The sequence below is a fragment of the Alosa sapidissima genome, chromosome 9, assembly GCF_018492685.1.
Source record: "Alosa sapidissima isolate fAloSap1 chromosome 9, fAloSap1.pri, whole genome shotgun sequence".
Taxonomy (NCBI): domain Eukaryota; kingdom Metazoa; phylum Chordata; class Actinopteri; order Clupeiformes; family Clupeidae; genus Alosa; species Alosa sapidissima.
In genome coordinates this window covers 7,443,530-7,469,650 of record NC_055965.1, presented here as the reverse complement: position 1 = coordinate 7,469,650, position 26,121 = coordinate 7,443,530, and the positions used below count along the sequence as shown (strand labels likewise).

At 41.3% G+C, this 26,121-nt stretch overlaps 2 protein-coding genes and 1 long non-coding RNA gene across 5 annotated transcripts in view; 1 reads left to right on the top strand and 2 right to left on the bottom strand.

Moving 5' to 3' along the window:
- Positions 1 to 336: 336 nt before the first annotated feature.
- On the bottom strand, positions 337 to 3,086 carry c9h22orf23 (chromosome 9 C22orf23 homolog). 3 transcript variants are annotated; one of them, XM_042103163.1, is made up of 7 exons: positions 3,013 to 3,086; positions 2,603 to 2,696; positions 2,416 to 2,478; positions 2,112 to 2,288; positions 1,813 to 1,947; positions 1,388 to 1,488; positions 337 to 981 (listed from the first exon to the last, which is right to left on the bottom strand). In XM_042103163.1, exons 2-7 carry the CDS (start codon positions 2,691 to 2,693, stop codon positions 871 to 873), a joined length of 678 nt encoding a protein of 225 aa, XP_041959097.1. In that variant the 5' UTR covers positions 2,694 to 2,696; positions 3,013 to 3,086; the 3' UTR covers positions 337 to 870. The 3 variants fall into 3 exon arrangements, with proteins under 3 accessions (XP_041959097.1, XP_041959096.1, XP_041959095.1); XM_042103162.1 differs by having other exon boundaries at positions 2,954 to 3,056; XM_042103161.1 differs by lacking the exon at positions 3,013 to 3,086 and adding an exon at positions 2,848 to 2,990.
- Positions 3,087 to 3,115: 29 nt separating this feature from the next.
- Positions 3,116 to 4,173, top strand: LOC121718248. The gene is made up of 3 exons (XR_006033891.1): positions 3,116 to 3,216; positions 3,309 to 3,365; positions 3,451 to 4,173. It is a non-coding gene; the product is annotated as an uncharacterized LOC121718248 (long non-coding RNA).
- Positions 4,174 to 5,155: 982 nt separating this feature from the next.
- Positions 5,156 to 26,121, bottom strand: part of LOC121717877 — a 48,349-nt gene continuing 27,383 nt past the window's right edge. The window contains exons 24-41 of the mRNA XM_042102581.1: positions 24,533 to 24,655; positions 18,246 to 18,253; positions 18,079 to 18,117; positions 17,645 to 17,971; positions 17,048 to 17,290; positions 15,970 to 16,275; positions 15,853 to 15,881; positions 14,568 to 14,633; positions 14,285 to 14,435; positions 14,083 to 14,196; positions 13,632 to 13,816; positions 11,672 to 11,830; positions 11,307 to 11,513; positions 10,866 to 11,098; positions 10,701 to 10,767; positions 7,302 to 7,393; positions 5,852 to 6,014; positions 5,156 to 5,675 (exon numbers count right to left, since the gene is read on the bottom strand). Coding sequence (XP_041958515.1) covers positions 5,562 to 5,675; positions 5,852 to 6,014; positions 7,302 to 7,393; positions 10,701 to 10,767; positions 10,866 to 11,098; positions 11,307 to 11,513; positions 11,672 to 11,830; positions 13,632 to 13,816; positions 14,083 to 14,196; positions 14,285 to 14,435; positions 14,568 to 14,633; positions 15,853 to 15,881; positions 15,970 to 16,275; positions 17,048 to 17,290; positions 17,645 to 17,971; positions 18,079 to 18,117; positions 18,246 to 18,253; positions 24,533 to 24,655 — 2,626 coding nt within the window. The 3' untranslated portion in view covers positions 5,156 to 5,561. The remainder of the gene's footprint in view (positions 5,676 to 5,851; positions 6,015 to 7,301; positions 7,394 to 10,700; positions 10,768 to 10,865; positions 11,099 to 11,306; positions 11,514 to 11,671; positions 11,831 to 13,631; positions 13,817 to 14,082; positions 14,197 to 14,284; positions 14,436 to 14,567; positions 14,634 to 15,852; positions 15,882 to 15,969; positions 16,276 to 17,047; positions 17,291 to 17,644; positions 17,972 to 18,078; positions 18,118 to 18,245; positions 18,254 to 24,532; positions 24,656 to 26,121) is intronic.

The following is a 26,121-nucleotide window of genomic DNA, read 5'->3' as shown; positions in this document are numbered from 1 at the left end:
GCCTGAGTGTCATATACACGGCCTGTCCAAAAATGAAGGGGTTACTTATTTGTTACAAAAATGAAGTGAAACTTCCTGTCACCAATGTAGCTTTCCCCCAGTTCAGCTGTGGGTTTTGTGGCCTCATCATCAACAGCATGATTACAACACTTTTCATCTCAAAAGCTTGCTTTCTAAAAGCCCCAGACCCGCCAAAGGTTTGTTCATTATTTTCAAAAAGATACAATTGCAGTAGAAAAATGAAGTATAAAAATAGGTTTTATACTAAAATCTCCATTCTTTAGTAAATCATGAAAACAACAAAACTAGATTAATACAAATGAAACCACTGCAAAGTTTACAACACATTCAACTTTAATGCTAAACACAAATCTTGAAATAATCCAAATACTTAAGTCAAAAAGAACCGGTCGGCCTATCTTCCTACCAACTGCATGATAACATGTAACAGGTCAAATCAAATGTTACAGAAGTGTGTGATATTTCTGAGACAAGACAACAAAATAATTTACTATTTTACGCTTTATCATTCACACTCATTCATTTATTCAAAATCAAAAAACGCAAATACTGAGATCAAAACGCAATACTGATCATTTTTAAAGAACATCTGGAAATCAATTTGAAAACTCTTGAAACAGGTGTAAGGTGTAAGAAAATATGTTATGGTAATGCTAAAATGGACACAAAGTCTTTCCTCTTTTCAAGGGTAACAATCTGAATCACAGTCTATTGATTATATCCATTTAAATGTCTGTACTAAAAGGTTTTGAATTGGATACATGATACTTGAAGGAAGTTTTCAGCCTCAGATAACAATGACAACAAACACAAAAGGCAGTTTTGAATACGATGTTGTCAAACACGTCATTAGAGTGAGGGATTGTCATTGCTGGTGTTCTCCACTCTCTTCTCTTCTTTTAAGAGGGACTGCAATGAAGCACTGCGAGCCTTGTCAATCAACTCCAACTCCCGTATTTTCTGTGAAATAACAGCCAGGTCAACTCACTTCATTGACTTAATTCTAACATTAACTCGAGTGATTTTAACAATAAATTTGGTAATGGACTTAAAACTACTCCGATTATTGTCATTTGGTCCCCATAGAAAATTTACACTTGTTAGTCATTATCATCCAAAAACAGACCAGGATGTTCTTAGAAAGTAGTTACGTGAAAGATCTAAGTGGTGATGATTAAGGCGTAACTTTGTTACCTGTGAGATCTCAGTGCTGATGATTAAGGCATAACTTTGTTACCTGTGAGATCTCAGTGCTGATGATTAAGGCGTAACTTTGTTACCTGTGAGATCTCAGTGTTGATGATTAAGGCGTAACTTTGTTACCTGTGAGATCTCAGTGTTGATGATTAAAGCGTAACTTTGTTACCTGTGAGATCTCAGTGTTGATGATATGCTGGTAATGGGAGCCCATCCCAAGAGAGGTCATCTCCTCTAAGAATTGTTTCCTGTCCTCAATCTCCTCCAGAACTGTGATATAAAGCAAACAAATGTAGACACTCAAAGCTCACAGTGACAAGGGATGCTTAATTCAGATCACATGATCAAACCTGTTGTTGAGCTCTCTATGCAAACAAATTCTAAGCAATTCTATTTCTAGAAATAACATATCCGTAATTCTATTTTCTAATAATCTCTTATAGATCGAGTCATACACTATTACATCCAATCGACACATTACTTCAGGAGCATATTGGGAAGGGTGTACAATTCTGGCTCATGGGCTCAAATATTTTCTTTCCAGAATTAGGGACAATTAGTTTTTTTTTTTATCGTTTATACTAATTTTCTTACCTTCTTGAAATCTATCCTTCTCCTCCTTGTCTACAGACTTCCCCTTTGCGAGACTCCTAACCCCTCTAGGTTTGGGGTCCCCTTCGCTGCCTGACAAAATGTTCTGCAATCTCCTCTTCTCTTTTTCCAGATCCCCTGAAACAAGAGGAAACAAGACAGAGATACTATCAGAGTGTCCATGGTCAGTGTAGGCCAGCGCTCACTGTATTTTCTAATGTTCTTAGATGGATGAATATAGGTAGCCTTTGTGATTAGTATAAAGGCAAAATTGGATGGAAAAAACAAATGCTGCCACCTACTTGTTGCACTCGGACGGAACAGCTCCCTCTTGTAGCTGTCTCCTGCTTTGCACACTTCCGCCTGCCGTCTCAGTGGCTTGGCCGACAGGGACGTGGAGGTCTTGATGGCTTTAGGTTTTGGCTGAGGAGGAGGCGCCGATGAAGTAGGGTTACAGGTCAGTGGAAGGGCCTCCCCCTCTAGAGAAAAGGCATGTTATAAGGATTTAGATTAATCACAGAAGTGAAGTGTAAGTGTAAGTGGTACTCTCCTCCATCTGGGATATGATGACCAATAGGCAAAATCACTGGGCCCTGCAGTGCTTACTCCTCAGATGACTGCTGATTTTTCTCTGTTGCAGGTTAGTAAGCCGTGACTCTTGCATCATCACTGTTAGGGCCCAAAGGAAAACAGACATGGACGAAAAGTAACTATTGTAGGCCAAAGGTAAGCTTATTAAGTTACCGTTACGTAATAATAAACATGAGCACAATGTGCATGCACATTCACCTACATTTCAGCATTTCCTGAGTTTCCTTGCTGTACTGAGTTGTCGTTCGTGGACAGTTCCAGAGTCCCCCATGTCCATTTCTGGGATGCTCCATGATCTGATACATCAGAGAGAAGCTAGGGTTATTCTCCGAAAACAAGGAAACGTTAACATTATCATGACTTTTTGTAACTGGACTAAGCTTAAGCTATAGCCAATTATGCTAACGTAACGTTAGCAGCTAGTTAACATATTAGGCGAGAACTCACAGAGGTGGACGAGCGACGAGCAACAATACAACACACAACTGATTCAAAATAATGAGATGTTAAAGGTAGACTATTAGAAAAGTAGATTCCGTAGCATTAGACTAACGTTAGCGTTCCCCCCATTCAAATAATTCACAAATGTGCTATCCTTATCTGACTAGCTACCAGCTAGCTTGTCAAGTTGCGTCAGGTGGTTGCTATGGTAACATGGAGTGCGGGTGTGTTCGCGTGGTTTCCCGTGTCCCGTCCGCAGAAAACATAACCAGAGATCTTGTCCACGAACGACGACTCAGTACAGCAAGGAAACTTGCCCAGAGCTGGATGGGTCTATTATAACGCCTGCCACTTCATCTTGGGACCCAGTTGAAGGTACAGTGTCTTTGAATTTTCCATTTCCAAGTAAAAACAATTTCATGACCAGGAACTTGAGAGTAACTAACTTTTTTTTTTGTTGTAAACAGCACAAGTGACTCATCACACAGAGGGAGGTGGCTTGGCCATGGAGACGGAATTAAGAGGTAAGAAGACTCACTTAATTTGTTCACATATGCAAGTATATAATGTATTTAACAACTAAAACTGACACCATCCATTTTTCCATAGCAATAAGGACAACCATTACCGTATGGCACAGCGAATGGACGCATTTGAGGAGAAGATGGATGAGCTGCTCATGCTCTTAAGGAGCTCCCAGTCACCTCCCTCTGCTCCAATCGATGACATGTTGCTGTCGTCCTGCTCGACAGTCACTGAGCTGCAGGAGAGAAGGAACAAAATGCCCTCCCTCCAGGACTTGTACTCTGGGACCTAAGCGGGCAGAGATCATCACCAAAGACTCCACATATCCTGCACACACACTCTTTAACTTCCTCCCCTCTGGCAGGCGCTACAGATCCCTGCACACAAAAACAACCAGACACAAGAACAACTCTCTTCCCACTGCCGTCACTCTCCTGAACTGCAGATAAGTGGGGTCATCCCCACTTTGACCATTCACCTGCACATTACATACTTTATCATTCCAATATGTGTCTTGCACACTACATTTGCACTATTACTTTGCACTCTACATCACACTCCATGTGTACTTATAATGGTATTATGTCTTATTTGTATTGTTGTTTTGTATATTGTGTTATCTGCCACAATGTATATTGTTGTCTCTATTGTACAGTATGTCTGTCTATTTGTTGAATGTATAGAGCACCCACCAAAGTCAAATTCCTTGTTTTAGTATACTTGGGTAACATGGAGTCTGATGTTTATATATATTTTTAGACCTTTTATATTTTTTTGTATTTTGATTATTTTATATTAAAGTTATAAATCCCATCAATTTTGCCTGTTTATTAATTCCTGTAAATATATAATAATGCATTCCTGCTCATGCAGTTTAAAGTAGTTTAAAGTAATAATAAAATTGGTATGCAAAGGTTGCAACGTTTAGGGAAGGGAACGTTCCCTAAATGTTGCAACGTTTAGGGACCGGTATGGGAACGTTCCCTAAAGGTTGCAACGGTTAGGCAACGTTAGGGGAAGGTTTCTAAAGTTTGCAACGGTTAGGGAACGTTAGGGGAAGGTTCTCTAAAGGTTGCAACCTTTAGATAACGTTAGGGGAACATTCAGGGAAAGTTTTATATAACCAAGAACTAACGTTCCCGGAACATTCAGCAAACTTTCCATGGGAACCAAAACTTACTCAAAAACTAACCTTCGGGGAACGTTTGGGAACCAAAAACTATGGTTCCCAAAACGTGTTCGCGTGGTTTCCCGTGTCCCGTGCGCAGAAAAAATAACCAGAGAATGTCTTGTCTAATAGGAACATTGGGCTCTGACATAACCCCATAACATCGGGGCTCTGACATAACCCCATAAAACATAATTTGCTAGACAGCAAATCAGAATGATTGAACTCTAGGCTATGTGCATCAATGTCTGAAAGAAAAAATCAGTCGACGTAAGCCTTATAAATAAACATAAATAATAGTCCTAGTAGGCCGACATCGTCACTGCGACATGCACAGGCAAGACCAATACTTTTCGGACGAGAATACTTTTATTGGTATTATTTCCATATAACTCAACAAAGAAACAGAGGTGAGTGGTCAACATATATTTTATTCAAACAGTGTTCTAATGTTTATCAATTATCAGAGTTTGAAGTATTTTAGCCTACTAAAATTAAATAAAAATATTTAAATAATATATAGCCCAGAGCCATATAAAGGTATAAGGCACTGATATAGCCTACAAAATAATAAAGATGTTACTGGTTTGCGTTAAATAAAATACATTATATAACAATAAAAACAACAATAATAATAGCATTTAAAAAAAAAACTAAGCTAGGCCTATACATAGCCTATTTATAGCCTACTACACATTTTAGTCGATTTTGAAATTCAAACAGATAAACAATCCCATATAGGCCTACATTTAAAGCAGGAACCAGGATCTTGATAAATGAATATGGACATGATAACGTAGCAGGTTTACTGAGAAGGTTAAAGACAGGTCTTTCAGATCTGGTAGCCTATAGATGGATTTTACGGCTGTTGTGTAAGCAAAGTATGAATCGTATTAATCGTTTCTGTATCACAAAATGGGATGCTGAGTACTGCATGGTTGATTGCAAAGCCCATAGAGAATCACACAGAATTTAATTGGTTGTCAAGTGAATCCATTGGGTTCCCTTAAATCTTTGGTGGTCATTCTTAATGAGTTCCTGTTGTGACGTAGTCATTTAAGGCCAATGTGGTAGCAGTGGTAGACAGATCTTTCTCAGGTGGACTGAATTCCTGCCACCATTTTTTGTACTGACGCCGCACCTGGAAAGGGCAAGACAGCATGCTGTAGTTACACTCAAGTTCTTAGTTATCAATTAGTCCCATTAGTCACCTACTGACAATGCCAGGAGTTTAGCTTTTGAATGGCATGTAGGCTGTTTCAATAAGCGATAACCATGGATCTGGCACACAGTGGGACGAAGCAGATGTTAACTGACCTCATCATTCAGGAGACAGTGAACAAGAAAGATGAAAGTGCCTTGTTGTGAGGTGAGAATTATGAAGATAAATTCAAGGACTTTGCTCTTTGCTGTAAACATGCCAAGGATCCATGGGCAACCCAGGATGACAAACTGGGCCATGATTTTGAACAGTAGGACTCTGCAGTGGAGGGAAACATGCTTTTGTTAAGGTTCATCTGAAATACCTCAACAGATTTGACACAAGGTTTTGTGAATATTAAGAAGCCTATACATTTAGTGAAAAAAATGTATGAGAGTATATTTATGTAACAGGGGATAATACAAGTCCACATCCACATCCCCTGTCACTCGTGGTGTCCGGGTTCTGTTCTTGGGCCCCTCTTCCTTATATATATCCTGCCCTTTGGCACAGTCATCGGTAGACTTGGCCTTCAATTCCATTGCTACACCGATGACAATTATATCTCACATCCTCCCTCACTGACCCTCTTTCCAGTTTACTCACTGACTGCCTATCTGACTTAAGGCTATGGATGCAAGATAACTTTCTAAAACTCAACACAGATAAAACCGAAATCCTTCTCATCAACCCCAAATCTCAACTGTCCAAATCTCATAGTCTCAGTCTGAACATTGATGGTCAAATCCTCATTCTTTGCATTCTTTCACCTCCAGAACATTGCCCGCCTTCGCCCCTTCCTTTCTACCACCGATGCACAAACTCTGGTCCACTCCTTCATTATGTCCTGTCTAGCCTACTGCAACTCCTTATTCATTGGCCTCCCCACTAAATCACTTCAAAGACTACAATATATTCAGAACTCCGCAGCCAGACTACTCACTCATACCAAGAGATCTGCTCACATCACCCCTATTCTTTCTCAGCATCACTGGTTACCGGTTCTGTCCCGAACCAAATTCAAAACTCAGTTTCAAAGCCCTCCATGACCTTGCTCCTCCTCTGCTTCTCTGTGACCTTCTGATCACTTACACTCCTTCCCACTCCCTTAGATCCTCTAACCAAAATCTTCTCTCTGTCCCGTGCACCAGACTCTACCTTGGGTGGCAGGTCTTTCAGCGCCATGGCCCCTAAGCTCTGGAATTCCTTCCCTCAATCCCTCCGTGACTGTCCCTCCTTTCCTTTCTTCAAAGCTCATCTCAAGACCTTTCTGTTTCAGGAACACTTTTCATCTTCCGCCACCTCATAGAAATGCCTGTTTTTGTGTGTGTGTGTTGTCTTGCTCTGTGTGTGCTCTGTTTGTGTTGACTTTGTAAGGTGACCTTGAGTCTGAGAAAGGCGCTATATAAATAAAACGTATTATTATTATTATTATTATTATTATTATTATTAGTGATGGTGTTTGAGTATAGCTCCAGCTCTAGAAGTGTGAGTGGGAGTGTGTGTGTTTGTGAATGTGTGTGTGTGTCAGTGTGTATTGTATGCTATACACATATTTTATCTTACCTTGTGTATTTCACCTTAGACACATCACTGCGTGCCTCTTTTAGTGTGGACTGCAGAGTGACTATGATGGTGATAAAGAGTATGATGTTACCCTGTTGAAAGAGACAAGCAGACAGTGGGTTCCGTTACATAATTTTCCCGGTGGGCCAACGCTAGCCTGGCTCCGCCCTCCTATGTACTTCCGCTCAATTTTCATTTCCCTTCAGTACGTTGTCTGGGTCTGCGGTATATTCGTGGGTTTTCTCCTGCAAAAATCTGCAGGTCCAATCAGCGAACAGAGGGAGTAGCTGAGAACGATGATGTTGAGGTTGTGCGTTAGTTTGAGCCAGACATACGTCACGACCAAACGTTAGCAATTGGTTATGGCAGATCCAGAGTGGCTCTGGGCAGATCCAATAGTTTTAAACTTTAACAGGGTACTCGCCTTCAAGGAAGTTAATGCTTGGCAATGGAAAGTGGCCAGACTCTCTGTACATTATGAAATGTATGAGTCTGGTAGGACCAGGCTAGGCCAACGCACCTTTTGGGCCGATAAAAAAAGGCTATATAATTAAATTTGTTTGGCCAACAATCGGCCCAAAGGAAGGACAGTCAGTAGACCCGCTGGTGCCGACACAAAAGAGTGCGGCGCGGGACAACTTTTGAAAGCTCTTTGCGGGAGCGGGAGGGATGAGAGAGGTGCGTTCGCGGGTGCGGGACAAATCGATGATTCACTGCACTCCCGCAAATTAAATATGTGCGTACAATTAAATATGGGAATGATTAAAGTAGTGTTCATAACTATAGTTCAGCTGGATGTTCTGTTAGGCAGCATTAAAAAACGGGGTTTAAGCATAACTGACGGATAGCAGGCCTATAGCCTATATTGTTTACGTGGGTTCAATTTGTTCCTGCTGCTCATTGTCAAAACTCGAAATCGAAAGCATGACAGAGGAAGAGGGCACCAGACTAGGCCTACTTCAGTTGTTAGCCTACATTCAGAACCAAGAAACTTAAAATCAGACATCTAGAGTCTTTCTCAGGTGTGTGTGCTCCTTTCGTGAGACAGAAAGAAAAGCTGAATAGGCTATCCCTCCTGCATGCGGGCTTTAGCGGGCGGGAGCGGGACATCATGTTACAGATGCGGGCGGGCGCGGGACTAAAAATGACACATTAATGCGGGAGCGGGACTGAAAAGTCAGTCCCGCGCAGACCTCTAGCCTACATGTTGAAATTGTGACGGGCCGGTAGTGCCAATTGTGAAAAAAAAAAAAACACTATGAAAGCTCTATGTCAGCAACAGGCTGAAGTTGGTTGAACGAGGAGATGTAAGCAAGCATACAGAGCAGAGGGACAGTGAGCAGCTGGTGGACAGCATAGCCTAGTTGAGGCTACATGATAACAAGAACTCAGTGATGGAGCACGTATGTCTGACATGCCATGCTGACAATGATGATTATGATGACTTATTAATTGTGATAAGGTAGAGAGCAGTGTTGCCACAGTTACCTTGAAAAAGTAATCTGATTACTCCTTTAAAAAGTAACTTAGTTACTTTACTGATTACTTGATTTTAAAAGTAACTAAGTTAGATTACAAGTTACTTTATTAGTTACTTTCAGCAGCTGCCGACAACACCCCCACCGCCTCAACATAAAAATGTTAACCAGTTTTGCCAATACTTACTATACTGGAAGTGCATTTTAACAGTAATGCCAACAATGTATAGCAGACATCCCAACCTAACCTACTTAGATACTGAAATGCAGATGTTTGTTCAATAATGTCTAGTCAGTACACCAAATAAATAAATTCAGGAATAAAGTGTGTTTCTTATGCAGCCCTTGCCAATTAATCTACTAAACCCCTCTTCTACTGCACTTTTTACCCCCCCACACTTTGCACAAATAGGCTGACACCAGACATAATTTCACTGCATTTCTTACTTCCAGTAACTACAGTATATGCATGTGACAATAAACTTCCTTGTATCCTTGTAAATAAGGAAGGCCTATTGATAGAAATTGTGATAGTAAAATATGTAGATTTTGGTAGTTTGGCCTTTTCATGTAGCCTTGGCAACTAGCCATCTAGTATAGGCCTGAGTAATATGCAAATGAAATTACACTTGTTAAACTCACCTCAACCAGTCTTTTGCAATCATTTAACCCGTCGTGAGCAATGCTAAAGTCACTGTTACAAACAGTGCAGTGTGCAAGACTATTATGTTTTACTCTTATGAGACAATTGGGTACACTTTTGTGTAGTCTGATGTGAAATGGGTCTTAATGTTCCTTTTTGAGGGGCGCTGACTCTGCCATGACGCTTGCCCTGTTCCTAGATAGCCTACACTAACTGAACTGATTAAATAAGTTCGGGAGAAAAGAGCTGCGTGGTTTTACACGTGAGTTGTCCTCATGCTGAAAAGGTTGGCATAGCCTCAGTGATTTGAGAATTAGTGTTTCTCAAACTTAACCAATAAAAAAAACAACTCATGGACCACCTAACTAAAAACAAACAAACAGTAGACCTACTTCAACAGTATATTACACTAGGCCTACTCACTGAACAATCTTACTTGCTTATTGTGTCAGAGAATTCATATGATTTAAACTAGCTTACATAGGCAGTGGAGAGAGATTAGGTGATGATAACATAAAGTAAGGCTGTCGCCCACTGCCGTGATCACAATAACAAATAGCAACATAAGTTAATAAACATAAATTAATGATTTGCAAACCCGGACCGCAAAAGTGTGTCAAAAAACGATCAGTTTCCACCAGACACACAAAATTCAACATCGGCGGCATGAGTGGTTGGTCTCTCAAAGTAGAGCGTCAAAAGGGCTCTATCTAGGGTTCAGGAAGCAATGTATAGGTAGTATAACCTACAGGAATAAAGTGTGTTTTGTGTTGTTTCAGATGTCCTGGTGGTAACTGGTATAAATTGCAATAAGGTCTACCACAACATAGGTAATTTAGATTTACACATACAGTAATTTTATGGGTGCTGCTATCAATTCAGCATTGTACAGTATACCTAATTGTATTGAATAATTTGATAGCCTACTTTGAATTCTAGCAGAAACTCTTCTTTCATAATTGCATGTAGGCTATACTTGAATATGGAGATCATGTGCTCCATGGCTACCTCTGATCAGTCAGAGTGAAAGCCAGAGAGGCCTACTTTTGTCCACTTTCAGTGCTCAACAATACTTATTTGAAAAGATATGCATACCGTATTTAAGGGTAATGCAGTGCTCGACTGATTTGAGGGCAGCTTGGGCCATATATTCCAGGGACGATTTTTTGCAGTCTGTCCCTGGTTGCATCAAGTGTCCTTGTGTATTTACATCTCTTATCACTTTGTCATGTTATTACTTCAATGTTCAATGTTACATACATATTACTTCATACACACCGCAAGAATGAGGCAAACAGGACCAAGGAAACTCCAGATAAACCCATAGTCGGTCTTGAGCCAGCACCTATGGAGAACAAGACCAATAATTATTAATTATAAATAATTCATTTAATTTCACCTGTACAATCTATTTCCAGTTGCTTCTGCCATTTCATTACTCACTGCTGACTTCCATATCCATCAGGCATCACCCCAGCAGACACGGCCACAATGACCAGTGGAACTCCGTAGCCAATCAGGAGCTTGTAACCCCAGTGTGGCCCTGCGCGGTCGTTGGGTTTGACCTGTCTGAGCTTCCTGACGGAGGAGAAGAGCAGCAGGGCCTCCATGGACATCCACACAAAGCAACACAGGTAGAGGAAGTGCAGCACACCTGAGAGGACCTTACACAGCACCTGTGGACACACAGAGACGGTGACTGGCGGTCCAGGAATCTATGTTTTGGACATCGACGAACATTCCCATAAGAAAGGGAAGAATCCAGGGGAAGAATAGGACTACAAAAGCAAGACAGTCAAGGTTTATAAAATTATTTTGATTATAGGTAATCTGGGTAACAGTACGGGAGTGTGACCAGCACTTATTATTGCAAACAATAACCACCTGGTGAGGTTTAATGAGGTGCAGGTAGTTCTGGGTGCGCAGAAACAGGAGATGAGCTAGCAGCAGGCAGATGCAGAGGTTGAGACGAGCGGCGTTGGTCACTCTGGGGTTAAACCGGCAGATGGCAAAGGTCACCACAGCCACGGTCAGGAACACCAACCCAATCGACACCAAGATGGTATGCAGCAACTCCAAGGTTAGATCGCTCTGAAAATTACATACCCGTAATAATGGTTGGTGGCGCAATTAAAACAAAGTAAAAAAAGTACTTATTTACATGTAAAGTTGTAGGCTATACCAGTGGAATACTTGAAGTTGAATGTTTCATGACTGAGACACCAGTAATATTTGTGTTGCATAAGAACCTTGGAAATCTCTGTCTGCATGATGAGAGCAAAGGTAGACAGGTGGACACAGGTGCACACAGTGTGTTCGGTGTTGGTTTGGCTGACGTGACATCCATCCTCTATCCATGAACTAATGTTCCAGTACACACAAGAGACCTCCCCAATTAGATCTGAGGGCTAGAAGAGTTGAGAGATGAGAGATGTGCTCATTTCACTAGAAAGCATGGACGTAGATTTGCGTGATGACCGAAGGACGTGTCCACACCAATGTGAAATTACGACTGAAATGTCTCCACCAATATTTAGGTTAAAACGGAAAAAAGCGGTCACATGCAGTACACAAAGGGTTAAATAATTTCCCACTTCAGTGCATGCTGTCTCCCAAAATATGTCTTAGAGACAGGTCTGTTTGTTGATTGGCTTAGCTTCCTGTATGCTGTCGATTCAAAGTTTTTGGCACACTTGGCTGCAAAGATCTTTCTTTGCTTGGCTGTCGTTTCAAGGATGTCGGGCAAGAAAAGTAGGACATCAGAAGCTATTTCAAGAAACAAAGTGTAAGTCGTAATATGATGTGCTTTTTCAAGGCATAGAAATGCCAGAAACCAGAAACGTTTTTTGGTACAAATTTAGTTGACAGTGTTATGTGTATAGCCCAGAGATTTGTGCACTGGTGGGTGAATTTTGTCATTTTACCAGCCACTGTGGCGGGTAAGATGGAGCTAGCATATGCTAGTATATACCCCAAATAGGCTATACAGTTAGATACGTGGAATTTTCATAGGCCCTGATGGTTAAAAATAAGAAAGTGTGTCGTACGGTTCATGTAATGTGCAGTAGCCTCACTCGTGTTGATTTGAAGTTAGGCCTACCTACATACCAGTGAGCCGCAGCATGGTGCAGTGCTTCACTTTTTGACACTACAATAGTCACAGGAAGTGCGTCCAAATTCACCCATTCTTCTCTTCCTCAAGAAGTACTCATAGATGTCACATGAAAGAGCCTTTTCTCAGCTTTTAAACAGTGCTAGCTAGCTGCTAAATGTTGTGATAACGGTTCGCGAGGAAAATAACCTTTTATAATTTTTTTATAAATTTTCAAGAGATTATTCTCTGCACTGATCTCCACATCCATCTCGGTGGAATATCTCACAAACTCTTCAGGGAACACATGACAAAGCATATATCAGAATAAACAGCAGACCTTACCGAACACAAAGTTGTAATGCATTCTCGTAAGTAATTAGCCAAGAGAAATAAATTAAAACTGAGCTGTGCTTACATCGCCTAGATATCTGTAAATATTAGAATCAGAGAATATACAGCTCATGGTTAAGAGTTTGTCAATGTAGCCTTGATGATTTATTTTCACAAAAAAGCTAAGCATGCATGCATTTAAGTTTTTTTAAACTGAGCTGTGCTTAAATTGGTCAATGCATGATTTCATAACAGACCAAATAGAATATCTGTAGATATCTGTAAATATTAAAATCAGATTAGGCTAGACACTAGTATAGTTAGATCAAGTTGGACAGCTCACTCACCAAATGATTGTCTTAAAGGAGCCACACCACTTATTTTTTAAAGGAGACACACCTGTTTTGTTGCTACTGTGCATGGATGACAGGCCAATTTTCAGTTCTGTCCAACATTGGTGGTAGGTGTAGAGAAAGATTCAGCACATTGTAATCATATCCCAATAATGTTGATAACCGGGACTATTTAGGTTACTATAATCATGATATCACATTTTCACATTGTGTCTCTAGTGGTTGGTAAAAGAGTTGAGTGGCTATTTTTTCTGTGGGGGGGGGGGGGGGGTTAGTGGGTAGTGTCCCCAGCAAAGCTCAGACCAAACCTACGCCCTTGCTAGGAAGAAATGCAAGAATAATGGCACAGATTTGATGACATTTCATGAGTTAACATGTCAGATTAAGTTGATATTCTTTCCTTACGATTTTTTACATGAAACAAACCCTCACCCCTTTGATGTGTTGGAAGGTGATGTTGATTGGACTTGGCAGTGTCTTGTTCTGGGTTTTCGGTAAAATGACTGACACCACTTTTGACAACATGGTCTTAGTTGTGTCATTTTCTGTTTTGAAGAGGCTGGCGTGAAGGACATCCTGCATATTTTTGTAGGACATCAATACCACAGATGCTGAACCTAGAAGACGTAAGGTAAGGAAAATGTGTGCCAGTTTTGTAAGAGACAAAGCAAAGCATGAGTGTACAGGGATAAGTACCATGTGGAGGTGGAGAGGCTGTGGCTAAACACACAGAGACCCCACAGTATGGAGGAGCCTGGAATCTCAGGCTTTCATTTTATAAATGTTCTCTTAAAGGGATGGCTGTAAGAGAAATACTTGAGAGAACAGGTCTGGACATAACTGCCAGTTACTTCAACTGAACCTGTGATTGACAGGAGCGTACCATTGTTATTCTGGGCGATTCCCAGGAGGTCAATGTCCAGAAGAACGTCAGAAGACATCAGCTGAGTGTGTGCAGTTAGAGAGGCATTTGTTCCAACACTCACAATCTGTAACTCTGTAACCAAACAAAAGTCAGTCGCACAGTCCCGTATTGCCTATCAGTGTCTGAAGGGAGTGAGACATTGGGTCCGTCACTGGCATACCTGTGTTATTTGTTGTAATTGTTTTGTTGGTGAGACCCGGTTGCATCAGTCTAGATGCCAGCCACTCAGCAGATTGAACCACAGCTCCTCCGAATGATGTCAGATTCGGTTGGTTAATGTCCAGTAAATAATCCAGTGCTTTGGTCAATACCTGTGAGTAACAGAACAACAAAGAGGAAAAACCCACACTATGAAAACATGCTATGAAACAGCACCATGACAATGTTAAGTAACTGTGAAACAAGCAGGGATAGGCTGACACAGCCCTGACCGTGAGACTCACCCTCTCAGGTAGCACTAATGTGTTCTTTTTCAGTTCACCCAGAAAACGGAGCTTACACTTCACATCCTACAACACCAGTTACAACAAAAGCTGTGAAATGATTACAATATACAGCATATCCTAGTTTACCATTTTACATTAAAGCTGCAGTTGGCAAGTCTGACAGATTGAGGGGACTTAGCCAACATTTTGAATGTTTACAACTCTTATGCCCGAACCCCACTACCACCGAGCACCCTCTCATCGAGTTTGTGCTCATCAGTGCGCACCAGACTGCACCAGACTGTGATTGACAGTCAGATCTCACACAGCCCTGCTCTGATTGGACCAGAAGAACCGGGAGCTGTGGATTTTTGCAAAACAAATAACAGGCTCTAATGTAGGTGGAGATAGAAGTGTGTTTAAGTGTGTTTTTTTTTTCTAAAATCGGCTGATTTATGTTGTTCTGTTGGAGCATAGTGTCGGTTTCAGTGAATATGATCAAACAAATCTTGCCAACTGCAGCTTTAATATTCTTGGTATCAGTAGTATAGCCTAATTAGTTTACTGAACATGTAGGCTAATTCTCTGACTTTTGTAACCAATTTCTCGTTATTGATTGAGTAACATTACAGTTGTCATAGTTGATGACCAACAAATTGTGTAATATCAATAGCTTACAGAATGTTACTCAATACTATATATGGTGAAACTGAAACTAAATCAACACAAAGGTGAGAACAATGTTTTTCTATTTGTTCATAGATCATATCTGAAAACTAAATCCCATGTTTTTTTCAGTGGGTGCATCTGGTCAAGAGCATTCTGTATATCCTTTCTGTACAAATTTGGTGGCCACAGGTTTTTTTCACAGCTTTCAATGGTCATGGTCAATGACCAACAAATTGTGTAATATCAGGAAATACAGTCGCTTACAGAAATGTTACTCAATTGAAACTGGAACTAAATCAACACAATGGTGAGAACATTGTTTTTCTTTTTGTTCACAGATCATTTTTGAAAACTAAATTCCATGAGAAGTAGGCTATATCCTTTATGTACAAATTTACACAGACTGCTACTTAAAATAAATCTAGAAGAGGATACACTAGAATACCAAAATAGAACATCTGAATTGGTGTTGAGGGCATGTACCACTTGGCATAATTACTTGAAGGTTGTAAACTAGAAACACAAAATGTGTACCAACAGCAGTGGTCATTAGTCATTTCAGCAGTCGTTATTAGAATTCTGGAAATTTGAATAACCAAAATATTATGGCCGTAGAAATGTTTTTCCAGCTTACCTTGCATTCTACCATGGTAGTAATCAACCCTAAAAACAGAGATATTTGATTTCAGTCACTGCCTCAACTCAATTCATGTTTCAGAACTGATTTAGAAAACATTTTATCGCAACTTACCCGAACAGACAGCCCCAGCGTCTCGGTGATGTCCACAGTTATGGGTTCCCAGACGTAAGTGACCACAGCTCATCAGAGTCGACTCATTTCCAGTGCATAACATGTCATCCAGCCAGATCTGCCCTGATCCCTCTCCAAAATGAGCATCCTTTGGTGCTTCAATGGCCTCCCCACAGCCCAGCTCTTTACAGACCACTTTAGCGTCCGTCATGTCCCAGAAGTCATGACACACGGTTCCCCATTCTCTGTTGTGGAAAACCTCCACTCTGCCAGCGCATCGATTAGGCCCATTCACCAGCCTGACGGCTATACGACAGAATCATATGAACACCATTCAACACACACAACACTGGTCCTTAAAATGGCCTCAGAAGAGTCATGACGAACAGATAGAAAGGCAACAGAGAGAGTAGCCATGAGGGTGCACATGTGTACACAGTCTGCATGTGCATGTGTACACAGTCTACTGAATGTGGAAATTAGCCCTTCACAATACCAAATGAAGATGTGCATACTGAAAAGGGATGAGGGAGAGGTAGGCAGAGAGACGTGTTATACAGGAAGAGCATACCAACACTGTATATTAATTAAAGGAAGCAGCAAGTGCACCAAACTGCCCCAATAGCATCAACACTCATCACAGTGATATTTTTACAGCACTACAAGAAATTAAGCATATGACAACTGAATCAATACTTCCCATTAAAGTTCCATTGATGTAGACTAAGGTTTTCAAGACCAGTAATATGACCGTACAACTAATTTTCTTCACAATTAAACAGCAACTACTTCAATAGCTACCTTCCTGTTGCATAAAAAGGAGGAGAAGCCATGAAAATAAACTGGTTTACAGACATCTCATTATTGAACACATTAAAGGTTGTATCAGCGATTTCAGGCCCAAAAAAGACCCAAACATAAATTATCACATACATCTAATCTTTCCTAACGAGGGAGTAGCGAGCTGGCTCTCTGTTTTGTTTGAACATCAACAGAAGTGACGTTAGCCGCTGATACAACCTTTAACAAATGAGGAAGCGCAATGACAGTAGATCAGGGGCAGTGTGTCATCACCTACCTGAACAGACAACCTCAGCAGCACCTTCACCAAGTCCACAATCATAAATCCTCCCTCTCCGGACTGAGTTGACCACCTCAAGGGCATAGCCACAGCCCAGCTTCTGGCAAACCGCTTCAGCATCAGTCATATTCCAGTGATGATCACACACAGGGCCCCACTGTCCATCACGATAAACCTCCACTCGGCCAGCACAGCGGTCAGACCCGTTTATCAGCCTCATATCAGCTGAATTAGAGGTGTCTGAATATGGGGAGAGGGCTCATATGTTAGAAGTGGCAACCGCTGAATTCACAACCGTTATATTACTTATTTACAGAGCAACAGAACAGGGAGTGTTCTAGATTGATATCAGGGTTGTGCACAATTCAAATTGCAATTCTGCTTCCTGATTGCTACCTCAATTGAAATGCAAGTGAAATTCAAGAATTGAATTGGAATTTAAGAGCCAGTTTCAATTCAATTCTGTAATTTTGCACAAGCCTGATTGATATACGCTGAACTTAAGGCCAGATCCAGACCATAGTTTTTTAGTGAAATAATAAGAATGTTAGATTTTGGTTTGAATAAAGTTAGAAGCCATCCATGTTCACTTACTTAAGCAGACAACGCCCGCGTTGGAGCGTTCACAGATAGATGCACGGTGGTTACCCCAAGGCCAGTGGCCGCAGTTCTTCACTGAGGACTCCTTTCCATCACAGTCAACATTGTCAAGCCAAATCGGCTGAGAGGTTTTTCGATCATGTTTTTCGGTCCAACGGAGTCTCCCACATCCAAGCTCTTTGCAAACCACCTCAGCACTGTCGGTCTTCCAGGCTTTGCCACCACATATGGTACCCCACTGACCGTCATGAAGAACCTCAACTATTCCAGCACAACGATGCATCCCATTTATGAGCCTAATGTTTGCCAAGGCTGGAGACACTGCTGGGGGTGCAAGAGATGGAGATTACATGGATGACATAAACTAAAGCTTTTCATTTCCATATTTCATTTTGTTCATATTTGTAGAAGGGTTGCTACATCTTTACCTAATAAAAAAGCGAAGGGCAGAGCACATCTTAGGTTCACTGCATTGGAAAAGTACAACATAAATACAAGTCATATCCCATCAACAATGCATAATGCATACCTGCATAATAAATTACAGTAATTGAAAAATGAGAGGTATATTCAGTATCGATTGCCAAACACAGACCAGAACATTTTCAAATTTCACTTTCACAGTCACTTCTGAGCATAATTAAACATCATTATTTATATTTGTAGATCCACATCTTTGCCGCAAAGTAAATCTTCTGGGTGTGTATTCACACGAATAACCAACACGACAACATCAACTCAACTTCTCAGTTAATTTCCAGAAATGTCTTGGCAGAAGGCCAAGAAGAGAGCATTTATGCTTACCATTGGAAAAAAAGAGGACATGAAACCTAGTTGTCAGAAACCTAGTTGTCAGCACACCAAAATACCAAAGTTTGTAGTCACAAGCAGGCAAGAATATCATACATATGACTTCATCAATAACAAGAACACACACATAACAGCACTACTACTACTAACCAATCAATCATAATCAATTTTCCTCTCCATAAGGCCCAACATGTTCATTGATTGTGGATTCTGAATTATCTGAGAGGTTGGTCATAACAACTGTGGGGGAAATGGCCAGTATCCTTGCCTAATCAAGTCATCTGACTAATCAAGTTCTTGCAATGTCAGTCATTTCTTTTTCTCAAAAGTTCAACAGCTTCTCAAACAGCTTTCTCAAAAGTTCAACGGCATTGGAAATAGTCAGTTTGTTGTTCTGAGTACAGCTTAGAGTCTTGAATACAGTTTGTATTTGTCTGCCATCATAAATATAGACCTGATAATAGCAGAAGTATGGTAGTATAGTAACCCACCTGGAAGGTAGATATATTCCATGCTGAATCTTTCCTCGGACTAAGACGCAGCATGAGACCTTTGTCTTGGATTTCCAGTGGTCAAGACAGCCTGTTCACTGTGCTCTCACTAACTGGTCTTGGTATGATTGCTTAGCTTGTGATAGCTCTCATGCGAGGCGGGGCGAATAAAAAGAGAGGGCATCCGAGAGAAAAGAGGAAGCCAGTGTGTGCAGCGTTTGTCGGTATTTAGCCAGTGTGTGCAGTGTTTGCTGGTATTTGTCCAGTGTGTGTGCAGTGTTTGTGGGTATTTGCCCAGTGTGTGTGCAGTGTTTGTTGGTATTTGTCCAGTGTGTGTGCAGCGTTTGTTGGTATTTGTCCAGTGTGTGTGCAGCGTTTGTTGGTATTTGTCTAGTGTGTGTGCAGTGTTTGTTGGTATTTGTCCAGTGTGTGTGTGCAGTGTTTGTTGGTATTTAGCCAGTGTACAGTGTTTGTTGGTATTTAGCCAGTGTGTGTGCAGTCGGTATTTGTTGGTAGAGAACCCATCATGAGTGTGAAGGGGGGTGGGTCTGGGATGCCAGATAACACTGTTGAGTCTTCTGGAAGTGTCGTAGGCCTAATTCAATAAAACACAGATGAAGGAAGGTGCCTGCTTAATAGCCCCAGTGAAATGCACTTGTTGGATGTTGGTGAAGGATGTTTCTTTTTCCCACAAACAACATCCTTCACCAACATCACCAGCTTCCACCATCAACAAACTTAAATTACCAGCTTTGTTGATGATTAGTTTGTTGATGGTAAATACAGTAGATTTGGTTGTTGATTGGCCACTGTGGAAAATCCCTCACCTACTGTATATAGCACTAGGAATTTAACACCTCTCCTGTGTACGTATATCTGAAATTACAGTGCCCCAGTTGCCTTGATATCCTGCCAACCTGTCTTCTCCTGGAAGCTCGTAGCCATTGATTTTCCTTTGAGAAGAAAGACAGAATTTTGACAAAACAATGTTGAATTAGTAAGTGTAAAATAAAATTTGAACATTACGTGGAGTTTTAAGGGCCAGTTGCACTCCGCTAGTCACAGACCATGACACTGTTATTCTCACTACCCTCCCTCTCTTCCTGCCCTCATATGACCTCAGACTGCTCTTTTGCAGATCACAGTTGTTTTGTCATTACTGTAATACTTAAAGGCACTCTAAGCGATGCTGGGTAACGTGACTTCTGTTGATGTTCAAACAAAACAGAGAGCTAGCTTGCTACTTCCTCCCCCTCCCTCCCGTGCAAATGAAACTCTCCTAAACACGCATCTCATTGGTGATTTGTTGCAACAGTTTGTTATGTTTTTATGGGTCAGGTTGGCCCAGGTTGTTTATGTTGCCATTTTTGGAGCCTGGGCTGTCCACAGAGATCACATTTTTTTTATGTACAGTGTATTCAGGACACAGGCAGCTAGCTGATAGTGAGGTGATGTTTGGTGTAAGTGACAAAAAATATTTTAGCCTAAAAAATGTGTGTCATTGCTTAGAGCAGCTTTAACAAGGGTATGGTAGGTATTTCTACGGCAATGCAGATGACAGGCATATTGTGGAGGTATAAACGGTGTAAAGCCGATAACTTGCCTGTAGTTTACCATAATTTTACTGGACCAGCACTGTAATATTTTTACAGTATTATGCTGTTGTTGAAGATGATTATGGTTATGGTTATACTTTTGTCCAAAGCGACATACAAATACAAAACAATATAATACTTACATTTTAAACAGGGAACAAATTAAGATGTTGGCCAGACTATAAAAAGAATAGCAATAGCAATAAACAACAATGTCAATTCAATCAATAGCCTAATGAAATAAACAATGAAAAAGAGGGAAAAAAGCAATAATAAACAATAATGTCCGTTCAATCAATAATATAATAACATTAACATGGTAAGGCTACAATAAGGAGAATATCAATAATAAACCATAACACATAAGAAGCACTTAATGAACTAAGTGCATGTTAAACAGATATGCCTTTAGACGATAACATAGAGACACTGCTAAATAACGGTTCAATGCTGTTAACTGTGGCTGATGCCAGTTTTACTAGGTCATTTAACAGGGATATTTTTACAGTGAGTCAAGCCACTCCTGAAATAGAGACAAGGTTAGAGCGTCTTACCTGGGCTAAGGAGAGACAGAACTGGACCGTTGCTCAGTGGTCCAAACTCCTAGCCTGAAAGCCCGTCTAACTTAGCCCCGCTCACAAAATTTGAGGGTGGGCAGTTCGGTCTGGACCTCTGGACTTGTTCCATTGTGGAGCCACTATGCCCAAACCAGAGCGGTTGATGTGAATTGTTTATCTCCAAGTGCTATGTCTTATTTGACTGTGTGTAGAGTTTTGGCAATGAGGCAAATTCTGCAGAAAGTATGCAGGCAAAAACTTTAATTATGGGTCCTTACCGTAACACTTAAATACTTTTTAAATACTTTTTATATTTTATAGGGGTTTATTTGTTTATATTTAGGGGCATCAACAGTGACCATAGTTGCAGAAACATATGTGCATGTGAAATATTCATTATTGGTCTAAACGACCTCTCATAGCATTTACCTACATTTCCTGAGTTTCCTTGCTGTACTGGGTCGTTCGTGGCCAGAGTCCCCCATGTCCATTTCTGAGCTGCTCCATGATCTGACACATCAGATAGGATTATTCTCCGAAAACAAGTAAACGTTATCATTAAAACAAAACATTATCTTGACCTCTTTGTATAACTCAAAGTGTGGTCCGGGGACCACTGGTGGTCCGCAAGCTATCCCAAGTGGTCCGCGAGCAGATGTGGTCAAATATAGTTGAATAAATAAAAATATAGATGAGTTGTTTGCAATATTGAACCAACTTGTATGTAAATCAGAACAGTTCTGATATGCCAGTTTAAATCATATGAATCCTAGTCTGACACAATGAAAGGATTACACAGACAAAATAACAACACACTTCAAAGACAGCAGAGATGCACAGAGCCTATGGCAGGGCATACAGGCCATCACTGACTACAAGCCTGCGCCACGGAGCTGTGAGAACAACACCTCTCTGCTAAATGACCTGAACAGTTTTTTCGCCCGTTTTGAAGCACAAAATGACACTCACCCACAGAAAACCCCACCTCCCCCCCACGACCAACCCCTGTACCTGTCCTCTGCCAGCGTGAAGAGGACACTAGCCACCATTAACCCACGCAAAGCAGCAGGCCCAGACAACATACCAGGACGAGTGTTGAAGGACTGTGCAGAAGAGCTGAAGGATGTTTTTACAGACATTTTCAACACCTCTCTGGAGCAAGCAGTCATCCCATCACTTTTCAAAACTGCCACCATCATACCCGTGCCAAAGAAATCATCACCATCATGCTTCAATGACTACCGTCCTGTAGCACTCACGCCCATAATCATGAAGTGCTTCGAACGGCTAGTCATGTCACACATCAAAGCCACCCTACCCCCCACCCTGGACCCCTTCCAGTTTGCATACCGAGCCAAACGATCCACGGAGGATGCAATCTGCTCTGCCCTCCATCCAGCCCTCACCCACTTAGACAATAAAGACTCATATGTTCATAGACTTCAGTTCAGCATTCAATACCATAATACCACAACAACTCATCAGCAAACTGGACAAGCTAGGATTCAGTACCTCCCTCTGCAACTGGCTGCTGGATTTCCTGTTGCAGAGACCACAAGCAGTACGTGTCGGGAACAACACCTCAAGCACTCTGACCCTGAGCACGGGGGCCCCTCAAGGGTGTGTGCTCAGCCCCCTGCTCTTCACACTGCTAACACATGACTGTACAACCACTCACAGCTCCAACCATCTGGTGAAGTTTGCGGACGACACAACACTGGTGGGCCTCATCACTAAGGGCGATGAGGCTCACTACAGAGAAGAAGTAGACTTGCTGGCTAAATGGTGCAAAGACAACAACCTCCTGCTAAATGTCAGCAAGACCAAGGAGATTGTTGTCAACTTTCAGAGAGGCCACAAACAACTGCCACCACTGTCCATCGACGGAGATGCTGTGGAGAGAGTGAGCAGCACAACATTTCTGGGGGTGCACATCAGCGACGACCTCTCCTGGACCACCAACACAGCATCACTGGCGAAGAAAGCCCAGCAGCGCCTCTACTTCTTGCGCAAATTGAAGAAGGCAAGTGCCACGCCTCCTGTCATGACTACATTCTACAGAGGGACCATCGAGAGCATCGTCTCCAGCAGCATCACAGTGTGGGGCGGAAGCTGCACAGATCAGAACAGGAAGACCCTCCAGCGCACTGTTAACACAGCTAAGAGGATCATTGGAGCACCACTCCCCTCCCTGCAGGACATTTACACCACCCGCCTCACCCGCAAAGCACTAATGATTGTCAAGGATACAACCCACCCTGCACACAAACTGTTCAGCCTCCTGCCCTCTGGAAAGCGGTACAGGAGCCTCCGCTCCCGCACCACCAGACTGGCAAGTAGCTTCATCCACCAAGCAATCAGGATGCTGAACACTCTACCCCCCCCACCCACCAGCCAACCAGGAACCTAGGAAACTAGGATCCTGTCTACCAAACCCCCCCCCCCCCCCCAGTTACTTCATGTAACTGTTAAGACTATAGAAATATACAACACAACTACCTCTATTTTTTTTTAATATATGTCCTATATTTCTATTTTGATACATACATGTTCTATATTTCAGTCTTGCACTTTAATTTAATGTTTATTGTCTATGGCTATGTCCATAGTATGTCTATGTCTGTATTTAAAGCATGTCTATGTCTGCATGGGAAAGTAAGAAACGAAATTTCAATTCTTTGTATGACCAGTGCATGTAAAGAAATTGACAATAAAAGCCGACTTGACTTGACTTGAGTAATGTGCAAAGACAATAAGCAAGGCGGTCCAGTGAGTAGGCCTTTTGTGTAAAATACTGTTGAAGTAGGTCTACTCTTTTTTTTTTTTTAGCTACGTGGTCCGGGAGTTTTTGTTTTATTGGTTAAGGAAACAAGGGAAGAGAGAGAGAGAGAGAGAGAGAGAGAGAGAGAGAGAGAGAGAGAGAATAAGTACAGTGGGGAAAGGGGAAAAACTATTTAGAATAGAGTATGATGTAGGGACAGTACCAAGGATGAGAGACTAGTTATTCATTGCAGCTTTGGTTATTTTTGTTTTTTTATCTCTTAAGTTTGGTTTTAAAAGGTTAGATAGCTGCTGCGTACTCTTAGATCATTAGGAAGGCTGTTCCAGTAATTTGAGGCCTGCACTGAGAAGACTGTTTACACTGCACTGCAGTTTACACCGCAGTTTGCGGTTTACACCGTCTCCCCTGGTGCCCAAACGTGCTGCGTCTACACTGTATCTGTCACGGCCCACAGACTCAGGACAGGGAGGTAGAGTTCAAACAATATAGTTTATTTACAAAGGAAAACCAGGAAATGGGTTGTCAAACCCAGGTCGGGATCAAACAGAAGTTCCACTGGAAACAGTAGGCCAAGGAGGGTCCAAAACACAGAGGATCGGCAAACTTAACGGAAGAAGTCCCAAAACACAGAAGATCGACTTAACTACAGTAGATCCAAATCCGGAGGTGACTCGTGGGGTCGGACCAGGTGGACGCTGGAACAGGCGAGGGGAATCCAGGAGGCGTATTCCTTGTGAGTCAGGCTGGTGGATAGCACCTTGGTGTCATCACTGACGAGGCCAGACAAAGACTGAGGGGAGACTGGGGTTTAAGTAGGGAGTGAGGCTGATTGGGAACAGGTGCAGGTCATTAGTAAACTGGGGAGTGTGAACGAGTGAGGGGAGCTTCAGGAGAGTGAGCAGTGGGTGTGGCTGGAACCGAACCTGGTGTGACTGTGACAGTACCAGTCTCCCCTGCTGCCCAAACGTGCTGCGTCTACACTGTACCAGTCTCCCCTGGTGGTTGCCCTAGTTGCCCTGCCACTACTGTTCTTCTGCTTTATGAACTCACCCAGTGGGGGCAGTGCAAGCCCATGCAATATTTTAAAAATGAGACGGGCATCTAGAAAGTGTAGAAAACTACAACAAATAAATAGCTCTGATATGACAGTGCTGATAGCTGATAGTTTTTTGGTCTCGTGTTATTAAGGTGTGCTTATGAAGGGTTTTTGCTTGAGACCAACTTATAAAACAGTATAGTATGATATATGTGCTTTTTATCTGTTTAAAGGTAACCAGATTAAATGTAACAATCTTAGCCACCTTTTTATCATGTTTTAAAAGTTAGTTAAAAAAAGTTAAAAGTTTAATTACAATCTAAAATGATACCAATTTAAAATCAGACACAACCATGAGCTTTTCTCCTTCAATAAAAATATCAGGTTGCTGTGCTGTGCTGTGTTTCATGTTCAAGTGTAGACATGATTTTTTTAGCCAGTCAGTAACATGGACCAATGCTTCAGTTAGATTAATTGCAGCCTGTTTGTTTTTTGCTTGCACGTAAATAACTGTATCATTGGCATTTCCATTTGCTAAAGGTAGACTATTAGAAAAATAGATTACGTAACATTACTGTTTCCAAACCATTCACAAACTTGCAGACAGCTTGTCAAGTTGCATCAAGTTGCCATGGTGACAAGCAGTTGTGTTCGGAGTAGGCCTAAAAGCCTTATGAGTAGGCTACATAAACAAGTAAGTAAGTAGGCTAAGTAGCCTAAGCCTAGTATAGGCTGACATCACATTTAGGCTACAGAATGCACAGGCAACACCAATACTTTTCGGACCAAGTATTTCCACATGTGGGGAAACTCAACAAAAAACCAGAGGTGAGTGGTAATCAACATCATATATTTTATTCAAACAGTGTACTAATGTTTATCAGAGTTTGGGAAAAATACAAAGTATTTCAGCCTATTAAAATGAAATGAAAATATTAAAACGATATGCAATAATTAAGATAATACAGGTTTGTGTTTAATAAAAGACGTTTTATAACAACAACAATAATAACAACAACATTAATAATAGCACTTTTTCTAATTGCTATTTTGAAATTCAAACAGATAAACAATACCATATAGGGGACTGATAAGATAAAATATTACTGGTTTGTGTTAAATAAAATGCATTTTATATACAACAACAATAAATAAGCAACACTTATATATACTTCACATTTTAGTCGATAAACAGTCCCA